At 40.3% G+C, this 16,301-nt stretch overlaps 1 protein-coding gene across 7 annotated transcripts in view; it reads left to right on the top strand.

Moving 5' to 3' along the window:
- Nucleotides 1-16,301, top strand: part of RBMS3 (RNA binding motif single stranded interacting protein 3) — an 876,931-nt gene that overhangs the window by 839,034 nt on the left and 21,596 nt on the right. For all 7 annotated transcript variants that reach the window (XM_068234458.1, XM_068234461.1, XM_068234460.1 and 4 more), the window contains one exon: nucleotides 5,052-5,102. In XM_068234458.1, the coding sequence (XP_068090559.1) occupies nucleotides 5,052-5,102 (51 nt within the window). The remainder of the gene's footprint in view (nucleotides 1-5,051; nucleotides 5,103-16,301) is intronic.

Genomic DNA, 16,301 nt, shown 5'->3' on the forward strand with positions numbered 1-16,301 from the left:
CAGGCAATGTTCTTATAGAGCTCCTTGTAAACATCCTCAATCATTAATAGACTTAGTTAATACCTGGGATACCTGGGATATCTGGAATCATTCATTTCCTTCTCTTCCACACTATTGCTTATATCTCTTAGATTGTAAGACCTTTGTTAGTATATTCTACATGTACTCCTTTCCTATGACCACCTCGTACATAGGAGAAACAATAACAATAATATTTTTATAGCGTTTTTCTCCCCGGGGACTCAAAGCGCTGTGACCTTGCATTATGCAGTCTCAAAGGCTTGGGAAAAGAGGTGAGTTTTTAGTGTTTTTTTAAAGCTGTCCAGAGAAGGAGCCTCTCGTACTGATTGTGGAAGTGAGTTTCATAGAGTAGGGGCTGCATAGGAAAAGGCCCGATCACCAAATGTTTAGTGTATCCTGGGAATAACCAGCTTCATCTTGTTGGCAGAGCGGAGGGTGCGTGGAGGGACATCAAGTTCCAATAGATCTGCTATGTACTTGGGTCCCATGTGGTTTAGAGCCTTGAATGTCTGCAGGCAAATCTTAAAATGGATTCTCCATTTTACTAGCAACCAGTGAAGAGTTTGCAGTACTAGGGGGTTGTGGGAGCTGCGGGGTCATTGGCTAGGAGTCTGGCTGCAGCATTCTGTACTAGTTGTAAGGGGCGCCATGTGACCCTCTTCCTTCTATGGGCTATCTCTATGCCTTTTAGGGGCGCAAGACAACAGTTTCTGCTAGCGGCAAGAATGACAGCCCTAAGTAAGTAACAATTGCCTATAAATTTGATATCAGCTCATTCTTCAGTATTCCCTGATAACGGTGGATAGCCGAAACTGGTTGGAAACTGGAGACTCGGCATTTTACTAATGACTTCTCATGTTCTACAGCAACTCTGCATATTTTAAAATGTAATTCCATGAGAGCCATACAATATGTTTCAAACTGGTACAGTGCACATGTGCAGCAGAGGGCTCATGTCCCTGTTGCCATGGTGATGTGTATACAGTTGATATTCTGGGCAGCGGAAGTGTCAGACACGTTTTCAGCTTCTCTTGGGTTTTAGCAACATCAGCAATTTCCCCAAGAGCCAGACAGGAAAAATACAGACTAACAGCTTGTTCAATTAGCTAGCTGACTTGGGGGTTGATTCACTTTGTAGGATGAGATCCCCGCACTTTGGCCCAATGGTCTGCCTGTCAAGTGATAGAGAGCCTATTGGTCCAATCAAAGTGCAGGGATCTCATCCTACAAAGTCACTGGACCTGACAGGATCTAGGGTGGGACAATTGGAGTGGCCATTTGTTTTGGGGGGAGCGCAAATAAGTTAGTAGTGCATGCTACAGCAGTAGCGTGCCTACTTTGAAAATTTTACTTGCACTGCCACACTAAGGTGTGCTGCTTGAGCAGTGTAGCTTAGTGAATCAACCCCTACTGATTTGTCTGTGAGCCAGATGTAGCCATCAAAAGAGCCACATCTGGCTCCCGACCCATAGGCTCCCTACCCCTTTTCTACAGTGTATTTTTATAGACAATATTCACTATTCAACTTAACGGGTCATTGTACACTGTTTTTATATGTTCTTTTTGTAAAAAATTGTTTAATTTTTATATGGTACAAGTGACCTTTTGGCTTATTTTGTCTGGGTGGCAGCAACCTGTATATTGCCTTTTGAGCACTGTGGTGGTACTGCAGGCACCCAATCTCTACAAGTGCTGAGGATCTTTGGTATATCTGTTGAAACCTCTATGAATGTGGTTATCTAAGCAGCTGGTGGATCTATTATGTATTTACCTGTTTTGGATCAGCACCTGTATCTTTGTTCAACAGCTACTCTTGCAGACTATAGACTAGCAGGCCTAACATCCCTCACCAGAGAAGAATGCAATGCATTGCACTTGGAGATCCTGCCAGGCTATAGCCTTAGTTAAAGCCAAGGATCTGCCGTAATCTTCTCATCAAGGTTTCTGGGGGCGTTTTTAATTCCAAGCTGCAATCAAGTAAAGCCTAGAAGAATGGTTCAAATTATTAATGCAATTGATACCTCTTATGAAACCAGGTTGACTTCTCAAAAGGCAGTGATTCAGGGATTCATGATTTATTAAGTATCAGCTAAACACAGGTTAAACATTAGCAAAGTGGTCAAAGCTATTCTTATTGTATCAAAGATCTTAAGCTTAAACATAATCTAATCAAAGATAAGATGATCTTCCAGCAGCAAAAAAGGATGAGTAATGAATGTGATCATCCTTATTTACACCAAAAAGTTTTGTTATGGTCGTAGCTTTTAGATGTAGTTCTATAATTAACTGAACATGTAGTAGAGGTAAGACCAATCACAATATAAGAGTTCCAGAATTTGGTGTGGAAGATATAACAGAAGTAGTTCTAGGTAAAGGCAAAAGGACTTACAGGACTTCTGATGCGAACTTAAAAATCTATTTTGTACTCACCTGGGGCTTCTTCTAGCCCCGAGCAGTAGTTTCAGTCCTTCACCGCAGCCCGGTCCTCTTCGGTTTCCTTGCTGGCTACCCACAATGATGGCAACCCACCAGCAGGGTCTGCTTTTCTGCGCCTGCACTAGTGCCCGCGGGTCCACATTATCTGGTGCATAATGTGCTTGCGCACAGTACGTGCCAGATGACATGGACGCGCAGGCACGAGTGTCGGTGCAGGCGCAGAAGAGCCGAACTCGTCAGCGGGTCAAGATCCTTAACGCAGGGACACCGAGGAGGATCGGTGCTGCCGCGACAAACTGAGATGGCTGCTCAGGGCTGGAAGAAGCCCCAGGTGAGTAAAAAATTGATGTTTAAGTTCGCTTTGGAAGTCCTAAAAGCCCATGCCAATTTCAGATAGCATAATTACGTTCTAATGTCTTTCTTTCCTGTACATTTAGACAGTAAGATGTGATTGAGACCTGAATAGTTTATTTAGGAAAAATATATACTAAACCTGGTGCGTCCATGGTGCAGGGGCGTCTTGTGTAGCTACCTTCCCCCAAGCTGTCTCTGAGCTACAGTGCCCAGCTACAATGGCCCCTGCTGCCCCACCAGCTACACTAACTACCCTGCACTAACTCTTACTGCTCCAGCAGCTACATTAACTACCCTACACAAACCCCTGCTACCCTACCAGGTACATTAACTAACTAATAACTACAGCAGAAGCCATCAGCTTGCACACTCCAAGTCCTCTCCTTCCCATCTCCAGCCACTGTTCTGACAGATCCTGCTGCTCTGCACTGCTCTTCTGAGGCTTCCATCTTTCCTAGTTACTGTTCTCTCCATCTCCTCCTTTCCTCCAACTACTGTGCCGACAAATCCTTCTGCTCTACAATTCTGAGTCTTCCAAGGGCTAGGTTCTTCCTGGTTTATTGGTGGCCTCTCACTGCATGACCTGACGATGCACATGCATTGGGGTCATGAATACGTGTGGTGCACATGCAATGGAGGAGAGGAGGACTTGGAGTATGCCGGCTGAGGAGAAAAGGTGTGTCTTATAATCCGAAAATATATATATATATATATATATATATATATATATATATATATATACTGTATATATATGTTAATAACACTCCCATAACTTCAGTACCCAAAGCTCGGTGCTTGGGGGTGATATTCGACTCATCTCTCTCTTTTATTCCTCATGTTCACTCCATAGCCAGCTCCTGCCATCTCCAACTCAAAAACATATCTCGCATCCGTCTCTTTCTCACTCAAGACACAAATAAAATGTTAATACATGCTCTCATAATTTCTCGTCTGGACTACTGCAACGTGCTACTTTGTGGACTACCTTCTAACAAACTGGCCCCGCTCCAGTCAGTACTGAACTCAGCAGCTTGTCTCATTCATCTTTCTTCTCGATCTTCCTCTGCCGACTCTCTTTGTCAAGCTCTTCACTGGCTGCAAATTAACCAGAGGATTCAGTTCAAACTCCTAACCTACAAAGCTCTCCACAATCTCTCTCCCCGGTACGTATCCTCACTAATTTCCAGATACAAACCCAATCGCAATCTCAGATCGGCACATGATCTTCTGTTGTCCTCCTCTAGTATCAACTCCTCACATTCACGCTTACAAGACTTCGCACGCGCTGCACCCCTCCTCTGGAATGCCCTCCCACAACACATCCGTCACTCGCCAACCTTTGTTATCTTTAAACACACTTGTTCCAACAAGCATATGCGCTACCTTAGACCACTTCCCTTTGTACTAAGACCAAATTGCACTCCTACTAGGTATCCTAAAACACAAAGCATACTACCCCTCCTCCTGTTTCCCCCTCTATTCCCTTTAGATTGTAAGCTCGCAAGGGCAGGGCTCTCTCCCCCTTTTGTGTCTTGGTAACCATTATACATTTTATTCATCATGTTAATTTTATCACTGTCATTGCCAATTCTATAATTTGTATTTTGTATCATTCTTTGTATTTTGTCACTAATTATGTATCTTGTATTTTGGTGTACACCATTGTCTATATTATTATGTACCCCTTGTTTGTTTCTAACTTTGTACAGCGCCATGGAATATGTTGGTGCTTTATAAATCAATAATATATATATATATATATATATATATATATATATATATATATATATTTTTTTTTTTGCTAAACCTAAAAAAGTATATGACTAGATGTGTGGACACAGAAACAACACACAGGGAGATCACTCTGAGTGTTTTGCTGTATGCCTCAGGAAATAGATCATGTACAATGTAAGATCATTTTGGCATGTTTTCATTCATGGCGTACGGTATAATGTTCATTTGAAAAAGTCCTTACATTTTTTGGTTTTCAATTGACAATTAATATTTATAACTGCAAAATAGGCTACATGTTCCCTAGGTTATTTCAGAAGCTAATGGATAATTTCAAATATAGCATTGTAATTACAAAATTAAGTAAGTGCACACAGAAATTCAACAAGGGCTGTGCCTGAAGCTTGAAATTAATTTTCTGATAAGTTTTAATGGATTGTTATCAAGGCATTAATCAAATACTTTAATGGTCTGCACCCTTAACCTAATGCTAGTTCTCTTTCACGTAGGTGCAAAGTACATCGTGGATGCCTCACCCGCCATATGTTATGCAACCAACGGTAGGTATCAGTCTAATCCAGACTTTCAATTCATTTACATAAGGTTCTTGGTGATTAATGGCTCTTTTCATTTGTCTAGCTTGATGTAATTTCAATTACCGCATATCCATATGGTAACATAAATTATTTTATTAAAATCTATAATGTTATGATTAAATGGTACTTTCAGATCAGGTTCCCTTAAGGTTTCATGCAGGTACACTAACTTACAGATCCTAATTTATTCTGCTATCTTCAATTTGCATAGTAATATAGTCCTGTCACTGACAGTGTGCGTACATTCCCTGCATGCGAAGGGCAAAGCATTCAATTTGATATATTCATAAAACAAGTCAATGTTATTTTTGGGTAATATTCTTTGTAAAACGATAATAAATTCACATAATACAGAAGTATTGCTGTATTACCGTATATACTGTTTTATTGTAGATTATTTCTCACTAGCTACCATATTTTTTGTGGACTACTTAGCTGGAAATGTTTGTATATGCAGTGTCATTTTTTTTCATAAATTTTCTGTTTTGCTTGTCTTATTATTTAGTTATAAGGTTGGTGCATTTTTTTTTTTTTTTTAAAGTAAATCAATTGATTATGGTAGATATGACCAATTCTTACAGAAAAGTAATTTACTCCACTTCGACTACCTAAGGCATGTCAGATAGATTTTCTTTACCATTATTGTAAAAAGTAGAGTATGGTCGTTCAGAATTGCAAAATTCCAAATCTGATGAAATTTTGCACGCTGAAGATATTCTAAATGTATTGCAAATATATTTTCACACTAGCCATAAAGTTAAAATGGTCAGTGTGAATTTGCAAAAATGCAAAAATATGTTCACAATAAGTTTCACTGTGAATGTTTAATTTTTCATCAACATTTATTTCTAGTAACAGTATTCTAAAACCTCATGCACATATATGAGAACTGTTACCCAGAGGGATCAAGACTTGGGCTGAGTGCTGTACAGATGTGTCACTAGCTTAGAGGCTAACAATGCAGCTGTTGCTATGGAGCGGGGAGAAGGGATGATGCAAGACAGAGCTGCTTCCAGCACGCAGGCTGAGTAGGAGAACAGTGTACTAAGGATATTAGACAGGCAGTACAATTTCTAGGAGTAGGGGAGGTGGGTTGCCACATAGGGTGTAGTGCTAGAGGGGAGAGCAGCACAGGCTAAGGCTAGCAGGAAGCGCATCAGAACAAGATGTAAATAACTTACCACCTGGGACTGGGAAGGACACCCGTGACCTACCGGTGACCTGTCTCTCTCTTCTGTAATCTGTTTTCCATGTCTGCAGGACATCTGTCATCATGTGACCCGCTGCCGCCGACAGTTTACATGATGACTGATGCCGCAGTAGCTATTGTAGAATAGTAAGCTGAAGAGGAAGACAGATCACACACATCTGTTCCAGCCCTGGATGGTGAATTACTGGCTACCTAATACCTGGCGTCATATCTTGCTACCTATAAAATGGGGTAGGGTGTCTGCATCTGGCTTCCTAATAGTGGCCCTTTGACTACCTATACTACCTATACTGGGTGGGGCTACATCTGGCTACCTATACAGGGGGCTAGAGCTGGCTACTTATGCTGGGGGGAGCTTATTCTGGCTACCTAATACTCAGGGCTCCTCTGGCTTCAGATGCCGGGGGAGGCTGCATCTTTCCACATGATATGCAGGGCACCTCTGACTACCTACACAGGGTGTCAAAGCTGGTATCTCGTACTGATTGGCTACCTCTAACTATCTAATACTAGGCGTAACCTTATACTGAGGGCTACCTAATACTGGAGGGCTACCATATTGCAGCAATGTGCTTGAGTATGCGGGGGTGGGGGGGTTACACTCCCATCCCGAGAGCTATGTAGCTTAGAAACTGCCATTCATTCGGGCATCATTGTTGCTCGAGATCCACCATGTTGTTGAGGGTTCCTGTTCACATGCTAGATTCTCAGGCAATATCATCCTTAATGATTGACTACCTCATCTGAGTTTAATCCACTGTGTGTATCTTATTTTAGCAGCTTATGCTACCAATTAGTTTGTATCATTAGGGACAAATTGTTAGCTGCTAGTGATTTGTTGTTCTATAGACTTGAAGTGTAGCTAGAAGCAGTAGCAGCTCTGTAGATAGCTAAAGAGTGATGGAAAGATTGCTGCCACAAATCCTGCAACATATCACCGCCAAGTCGCCAGTCTTTGGGACTTGATTATACCTGAGTAACTGACAATCTGCGGCCTGCCAGAAAGCAACCACTATTTCTGCAGAAAGAATGGCAGTTTTCAGACAACCACATTTATAGAAGTGGTGGTCAGCTGAAATGATCATCACTTTTATAAGGAATTGCCAGCTTCTCATAATTGCTGCTAATGCCAATTATTATAGGTAACAAGTGACGGTTGTTATATGGTATATGGCTATATGGTTGCCACTTAATAGACCAAACCGTTTTTACCACTCTTGTTTTGGCAGAAGCCATATTCTTCATTGATGCACAGTGGTGTTTTTCGCACACTGCTTACCACATTTACTGCAGGTTTAATGAGCAGCAGTAAGCAGCTCAAGTCAATGGATTATAAGGAGTTGGATGGTAATGTGGAGGATAGCAGTATTCACAGCCCTAGAATCCTGGGTGTATTTCCTGACCTGGACTTTATCTGCATGGAGTGAAGTTTGTATGTTGTGTATGCATAGGTTTACTTGGGGCACTGCAGCTTACTCAATCATCCCAAAAATATACTGGTAGGTTTTATGGCTTCCTCCTAAGAATGTTAATTGCATTGGTATAGTGGTGGGTATAGTGGTGCAGACGGATTTCTCAGCAAATCATTGTAATTTTGGTAGCCGACCCCAAATACATAATCAAAGGAACAAACTAACGTTGTTATTTTCCCCTACATTGCCTAGCTCAGGCAGAGCCGTCTCTCAGCTTCTATACCAATGCCTCCTTAATACCCATGTGCTATGTGCCCTAAAGAAGAAAAAAAACTAATGTTAGCTCAAGCATTCATCTATTAACCCCTTCCCCACCGCAGGTAAACATACAGTATTTACACCCCTGGAAACTTTACTAAACAACCATGGGCGTAGATGTCCGTATTCCTTTATTTACCTCAATGTACCCAATTGCCTTGTCGCTGCTGTTCGTTTCTTTCACAATCCTGCTATTCCATGAACGGTGAATGGGAACAGCTTGTTCCCAAATGCGATCACAGTGCCTGTGATGAATGAAACCCGGCATCAGCAAAGACATCGGCTTTCATTCATAAGGTAAGAGTAAAACAGTTACTATTAATACTTCCTGTGTACTGTTTACAGTACTCGGAAATTAAAGGAAACCAGAGATCATAAGGTACACAGAATCAATACTTACCCAGGACTTCTGTCAGCCCCATAAACACGTGTGAGCCCCGGTAATTGTTTCAGTCGCATCAGCCTGGGTCTTCTGCGCATGCGCGGGAGGTCTGCGCATGTGCAGAAGACCCAGACTGGACCCGGCTAAAGCAATTACCGAGGCTGATCATGGCTGAAAGACAGACCACGGGAGGACAGTGAGGGACTTACACATGTTCTGTGTACCTTATGATCTTTGGTACACTTTAAGGGTAGCGCCATGTTGTAACTAACATAAGTTATGTTGAAACCATATAAATTAGAAATAAAGTGCATAGTAAAATATGCTATATAAACAAAATGAACTCACTTTCTCTTGTTAAAGGACAACTGAAGTGAGAAGAATATGGAGGCTGCCCTATTTATTTCCTGTTAAACAAGACCAGTTGCCTGGCAGCCCCGCTGATCTATTTGGCTGCAGAAGTGTCTGAATAACACCAGGAACAAGCATGCAGCTAATCTTGTCATCCTATATAATAAAACCCCTGTATCTCTGTGTCCTGTCCCTGTGTGTGTGTGTGTGTCCCTGCATTTGCACTACTGCGCATGTGCCGCAGGGACAGCCTTGGACAGGAGCAGGATGGGCCAGGGGTCGGCTAGGTGGGCGGGTGTGCGCACGGCGGATGGGTTTGTGTTCGTGCAGCAGGTGGATATGCGTGTGTGGTGGGCGGGTGCACGGCATGCGCGCTGACATGTGGCGCCAATGACAGACCTAGAGCCCATTTTTAAATGGGCTAAGGCCACTAGTATCTGATAATAATGTCAGAAACACCTGGTCTGCTGCCTGCTTGTTCAGGGTGTATGCCTAAAAGTATTAGAGGCAGAGGATCAGCAGACCTGTCAAGCAACTGGTATTCCTTAAAAGGAAATAAATATGTCAGCCTCCATATACCTCTCGCTTCAGTTGTCCTTTAACACAAGAAAGACATGAACATTTTAAAGACACAAAACATGTCTATAATAATGTCACTATTCTGAAAATGTAGCCTATATTGTGTTCAAAAAACTTGATAAATCTCAAATCTGGAGTCTTGCAGTCTTGGCGTTTTAAATTAAAATTACCATAAAATCTTATTAGGAAAGTCCTATTAAATGATTATATATTACCAATTAGCAGCTTTCTTCCATAATATTTTAATTGTTTCACTTACTTTATGCTACCCATCTTTTTTGTGTGATAGTTAGATCACCTTGATTTGAGGGAAAATAAAAAAATCAACTTAATTAATATGTTTGCTGCTCAGTTTTATAGTATTGCATTTTTCTGTATTTCCCCTTTGCCTTAGCTTGCTTGAATAAATGCTCAATGCATCTTAAAGGAGAACTCCAACTTAAATGTAATTAGCTCTCAACTGAATCTAATACCTTAAAGAGGAACTCCAGTGAAAATAATGTAATAAAAAAGTGCTTATTTTGTACAATAAATATGTATAAATGATTTAGTCAGTGCTTGCTCATTGTAAAATTCTGACATTTATCACATGGTGACATTTTTACTGCTGGTGGGTGATGTCACTGGAAGGAGAAGCTTCTTGTTTTTTTGGCAGTTGTAAACCGCTGTTATTTACCACAATGCAGCAAGGTTCCCACAGTGTGATGCCAGTACCTCAGAGCTGTGAGGCGCTGACATCATTTGTGGGAGGGGTTTTACCACAAAATCAGCCATACAGAGCCCCCTGAGGATCCATTTGAGAAAAGGAAAATATTTCTCATGTAAAAGGGGGTATCAGCTACTGATTGGGATGAAGTTCAATTCTTGGTCACGGTTTCTCTTTAAGATGTGTAGTACTTCAAAGTTCTCAGTTTCAGAGGTTTTTAAGATTTTTTTTCTTTGGAAACTAGTCAGGATGCACCAAATGCATGACTGACCACTCTAGAAAAAGCTGGATGGACAAATTTATGCATAAGGGTGAGTGCCAAAGACAATGGAAAGGGCCAATTCTGCCTGGTAGAAATTGCTTATCTTTGTTAACAAAATGGAGGTACTGTTTAAAGTTATACACGTTATAAAAGGAAGAAAAAGCAATTTTTAGCAGTATTAAAAAGCATGTACAAGAAAAAGGGTATAACATATTAATTTCAGTGAATAATGTACAGGTATCTTTGGATAAGCTGTTAATTATTGCTTTTTGAAGTGTTCTAAGGATGTCAATCCAGGGTCTGCTATGACTTTCAAGAACTGATTGTGATAACCAGTGAAACATACATTGATCTATCCTTAAAATAAATGACATTGGCCTCAATTCACTAAGCTTAACTCCTGTCTTTAATAACTCTTCTGAGCTGTTTTACAGTTATCACCATGGTGATATAATTGTGATAACTGTAAAACAGCGCAGAAGAGTTAATAAAGACAGGAGTTTAGCTTAGTGAATTGAGGCCATAGTCCTAAGGAGACTGCATTTGTAGCAGGCTTACTCCTCTACAGGGTTGGTGTTCACAAACCTACACACATATATTTTTTGTTCCATCCATTTAAGCCCTGATCTACTGTATGTATTATCTTTATAGAATCTTAAAGTAGACCTGAACTGTGTCAAAACTCAACCACCTATGGAATTCCACATTAAGGATTCTCCAGCATAAACTGTATTGTAAACTATAAAGTAGAAGTATCATATATTTGTCACATTTAGAAGAACTTTGGTGTTATATGATGGAATTTATATGTGGTTGGTGGGATGCATTTTCACCCTAATCGTTTTATTACCTTTGTGTTTAATAGTTAGTCTGCTTCTCTGCCAGAACAGTATCTGTACATTGCTTTTATGTTCACCAGTGTTAGTACCTCCCACAACAAACTCACTACTGGTGCCTAGTTAGCTTCATTAGTTTGCTCTAGAATGGTTTAAAATCTGTAATGGAAAACATAATCTAGTATTTAGCCTATTTTCTACTAGGAATGATCAACGAGATGCAAATCCTTCTGATTTTATACAGGATTATGCAAATTTTGTATGCACATGTATGTAGCTTGAAAACAGTCCATTCGAATGCCACATCTCTAGGATTTGTTTTCAAGCTGCATAAATATGTATACAACATGTTCATAATCCTGTATGATTATATGCAGTATCATGCATCTCATTAACCAACCATAGTTTTTACCTTAAAGAGGAAATTCAGCCTAAACAAACATACTGTCATTAAGTTACATTAGATATGTTAATTAAAATAGATAGGTAATATAATCTCTTACCCACTCTGTTTTAAAAGAACAGGCAAATGCTTGATTTCATGATGGCAGCCATCTTTTTGGTTGAAAGGAGGTGACAGGGAGCATGAGACACAGTTCCAACTGTCCTGTGTGCTGATCACCCCTCCCAGTTGCTCGGCAATGTGAATAACAACATAGAAATCTTATCATGCTTTGCACAGCATCAAGGAAATAAAGCACGGGCAGTTTTCTTTGATGGGTGAAGCTTAGCTAAAATGCCGCTAAAAATTATGCTTTGGTAAGAAAAACAAAGTTCTAATGCTGTGAAACTGTTAAAAAAACACCAAGCCTTTTCATTTCTGCTGAGTAGATTTTTAGTCCGGAGGTTCACTTTAAACTTTAAATAGACTTAATACTAACTCAATTGTAAAAAATAATTAACGTGGCTCTTGTTAACAGCTATATAATCCATAATAAAGCCAAAGATTTACGATCTCCAGGGTCTCTCTAAGATGGCATAGCAAAGGAAATAGGAATATTCAAAAGTCCCTTCCAGCAATGTGCACTATTCCAACAACGCTACAGAATTGACACTTATTTACTACTTATGATTTCTTTCCCCTTTCTCATTTTAGTTTCTTTATTTTTTTAATCAGTTTTTATGTTCCATTGTTATTGTATGAACAAACCTAACTAGCCATGACTCCCTACCCATTGGCTGAATGGCTGATGAGCTACAGTATTTCTAGCTCTACACACTTCCTAGATTGAACTGTCATTTCCTAAACTATATTCATGTTTAAAGGTTGGTTCATTGGTTCATATTACACAAGAATTCTTTGTCCTAGTTTGCGAGAACTGTTATAGTGTGTGCGTGTGTGAGTGTGTGTGTGTGTGTGTGTGTGTGTGTGTGTGTGTGTGTGTGTGTGTATGTGTGTGCGTGTGTGAGTGTGTGTGTGTGTGTGTGTGTGTATGTGTGTGCGTGTGTGTGTGTGTGTGTATGTGAGTGTGTGTGTGTGTGTGTGTGTGTGTGTGTGTGTGTGTGTGTGTGTGTGTGTGTGTGTGTGTGTGTATGTGTGTGCGTGTGTGAGTGTGTGTGTGTGTGTGTATGTGTGTGTGTGTGTGTGTGTGTGTGTGTGTGTGTGTGTGTGTGTGTGTGTGTGTGTGTGTGTGTGTGTATGTGTGTGTGTGTTTCCATGAGCGTGTGTGTTTTGCCATGAAGTGCACATACATTTTGCAACTTGTGACCCAAGGCTACTGCCTCAATTTCCTTTCCCTTAATATGGTTATGATGATGACAGAAGCAGACTATTAGCTTCAAAGATGTTCAACCATCATGATGAAAATGTAATGTTATTACACCTACCACATATAAATTCCATTATCTGACACCAAATTTCTCCTTTTTAAATGTGATAATTATAAGCTTCAACATTATAACTGAGAATTTAATTTATGCTGGAGAAGCCTAAATTTGTTACATTGATTATGTTTTCCATGGGTGGTTGAGTTTGAATATTGCTGTACTTTCCTAGTGGCGGGTGGCCTGTAATGTTTCACTTAAGTGAGCAACACTTTCTGCCTCCTCTTTCATTTTTTTCCTAAAGTAAGTAAATGGCTGTGTCAAGCATCTTCCTGCTGTTCAATAGATGACTGCTAACTCCATGGGTTTGATTAATGGAGAAGGTAATGATATGCAAATCTTCAACAATATTGCAGTGCGCCTACATGAATTTTAATTAGTCCTAAAACTTGTAGTAGCTCTGTAAATACGGAAATAAAACAGCGAGGATATATAAAAGATATGTCTGGAGATGAAATTAAGTGTTGCTTACAAAGGACACAGTCTGTCATTAAAATCTTATTGTGTATCATTTAAAATCATCAGCCCCTATGGATCTGCTTTTCATTTAGTGATTATATGTAATCCACACATCATAAATATAAGCGTAGATGATTAAAATTTTCCCAAGTTGATGCTAAGTTACTGTATATATCATTTTTTTCAAAAGATGTAAAGCTTCTAGTATATGTAATGTGATCATCGAATGATTTTGACTAGAGAAATATTATTTGGGTTTATACATGCAGTGATCTTCCTTTGATTGGTTGGTTTTTCAAAAATGATTGTTTTATAAGAAATTATCGTTTAGTAGTTAGACTGTGCCTGATTTACTACGTTCTTCTAAACTGGAGAGGAAAAGTGGCTGGACTTATCAAACCATTGGTGACCAAGGGTTGCAACCTTTACCTGGTTCATATCAGACCATGGCAAGAGATGCTGAAGACTGGTAAATCAGAAGTTGTTTGACTGCTGTCATGTACATGCACCCAAAGCAGTGTTTTTTTTTAACAATAAATCTATGCTATCCTGGACAGATTTTTAGAAATCAAACCCAACCTTGTAGGATCACTGCCATCTACAGTTCTCCACTAGTCTTCAGTTCTGGAGCCCCTTTGTAAAAGAAGCACAGTGAGCCCAATTTAATACCAGCTATGTCTAGTGTGATTCAATCAAGAAAAAATGATGTGTGAAAAGAAACTTGCTTGAATGTCTTTTTTATCATTTGGATATTGTTTTTTTTATTTAGTTAGAACTTTCAGGTTTTTTTTTTATGTGTTTCAATATGAAATCTATAAAAAATCTATTGAACTGTGCTGTTGCACTGTGTGATGCAGTGCAACACAACGGGCCATCGATCTGCCATTGCTCCAGTCCTGCAGCCAATCGATACCTTCCAACTAGTTCAATTTTGGCCAAAAATTGAGCTAAGGATTTATTGGGTGGCATGTTGTGGCATCAATTTTAGCACTGTTCAATTGAGCAGTCGAATCAACTAGAAATCAACAGGAACAATCAATGTTTATGGCCACCTTAACTGAAGAAGTCCCCCATGGGGACCTCTTTCATGTTCAGAAGGGACAATCAATTTGTTTTCATGTCCAGAAATTAAGGGCACATTTTGGTTGGTCAGTAGGTCTGTTCAGTGAGTTATGTGTTTACATAGGTCATTCAAAGGTGTGGTATACTTCTTATTGGCCACTTCTGGGTATAAAAAGGTGCTGACTTTAGTAATCAACTCATGCGAGAGGGACTGCTGCGACTATTCTAATTGGAATGGCACTGCCAAAATATTGCATAATGTGGTTATGCATAGTAAACATGCTACATGCTGGGCAAATAAGAGATATTGACCCATATGCAATTCCATTTTTCTCATTATTTTGAGTATTTTCTTGCTTTCTGGTGGTTTAAATGGCATTTTATTTACAAGGTGTGAAACTACCACCTAGAAGTAAACGCAGGTGAAAAAGTTAATTGCATACGGGCCATTAAGAGTGTCAAAAGGTGTCATAAACATAATTTGGCCCTATATGAAACATACATACCTCAGTAACAGCTGACAATATGCCAGGCACTTTTCACAGTGACTCACTGTAAAGATCATAGAGATGTTCAGATGGAGATCTGGGTAAACAGCAGAGTAATGTCAGCTCCGTCACTGTACTGAAACTTATTAAGAGACTTGAACGATTTAGAGCTGATTGGGTGAGCTTTTCCTTTTTAGTGAAAATTAAAATTTGCATTTAATAGTTCTGGTCACAGAAGCCATGGCTGATTCTTTGCTTAAAGCAAACCTGTACTTACCTACCTTGTAATCTACTCATCAATCACTTTCTCCTCTCCATTGTCCTGTTTATCTACTGGGATCAATAGAATTCCCTGTCCTCCATTTTGACCATTACTGCATATAAGCTTCCTGGTCAGCACACTGATAAACTGTAATATCGCCCACTTGAGCCATAGGGAAACATGGATATTACCTTGCTCATCAGTTGTCCTTTCAGTTATAACTGACAGCAACTGAAATATTTCAGTTCCGACAAAAAATTTTCAGAACTGGAAGGAATGGTTGTAAGAAGAAAAGGGTGAGCTTCTGATAGGAACTCTCAGCGAGATAAATATGTAATATTAATTTGCAGATACATCATGTGTTCATTTTAAATCATTTTATTCGGTTCTGGTTCACTTTAAGGTAGTAATGCAGGAAACAGGTATTTTGGGTGATCACTAGAGGTATAAATTGTGTTCTGATATTATATAGCCAAGCACCAGATAACAGTTTCACAGGTTCCCCGGTTCTCAGCTATTACATAGTTGAGCACAGGCTGGAGATTTAACCTGCTGGGCATTTCAATTCCCACGGCCGCATGGCCGCGGGAGGGTTTTTAATGCCTGATTTTTTTTCCTTTCATGTAGCTAGCCTAGCGCTAGCTACATGATTCTCGTCTTCCTCCTCTCTCCCTCCCACCCTTCTGATCACTGCCGGTGATCACGCTCATAGGGAAATCCCGTTCTCAACGGGATTTCCTTTAGGGCTTCCCCATCGCCATGGCGACGGATGGAGTGACGTCATCGACGTCGTGACGTCACTGGGACTCCCGATCCACCCCAAAGCGCAGCCTGGCGGCGATTGGCCAGGCTGTGCACAGGGTGTGCGGGGGGGGCCTTCTTTCGCGTCGGGTAGCGGCGGATCGGCGGCGAGCGGCGGCGATCAGGGCAAACACGCATCTAGCAAAGTGCTAACTGCGTGTTTGAAAAAAAAAATATCAAAATCGGCCCAGCGGGGCATGAGCGCAGCTCG

Source organism: Hyperolius riggenbachi, chromosome 5 (assembly GCF_040937935.1).
Source record: "Hyperolius riggenbachi isolate aHypRig1 chromosome 5, aHypRig1.pri, whole genome shotgun sequence".
Taxonomy (NCBI): Eukaryota; Metazoa; Chordata; class Amphibia; order Anura; family Hyperoliidae; genus Hyperolius; species Hyperolius riggenbachi.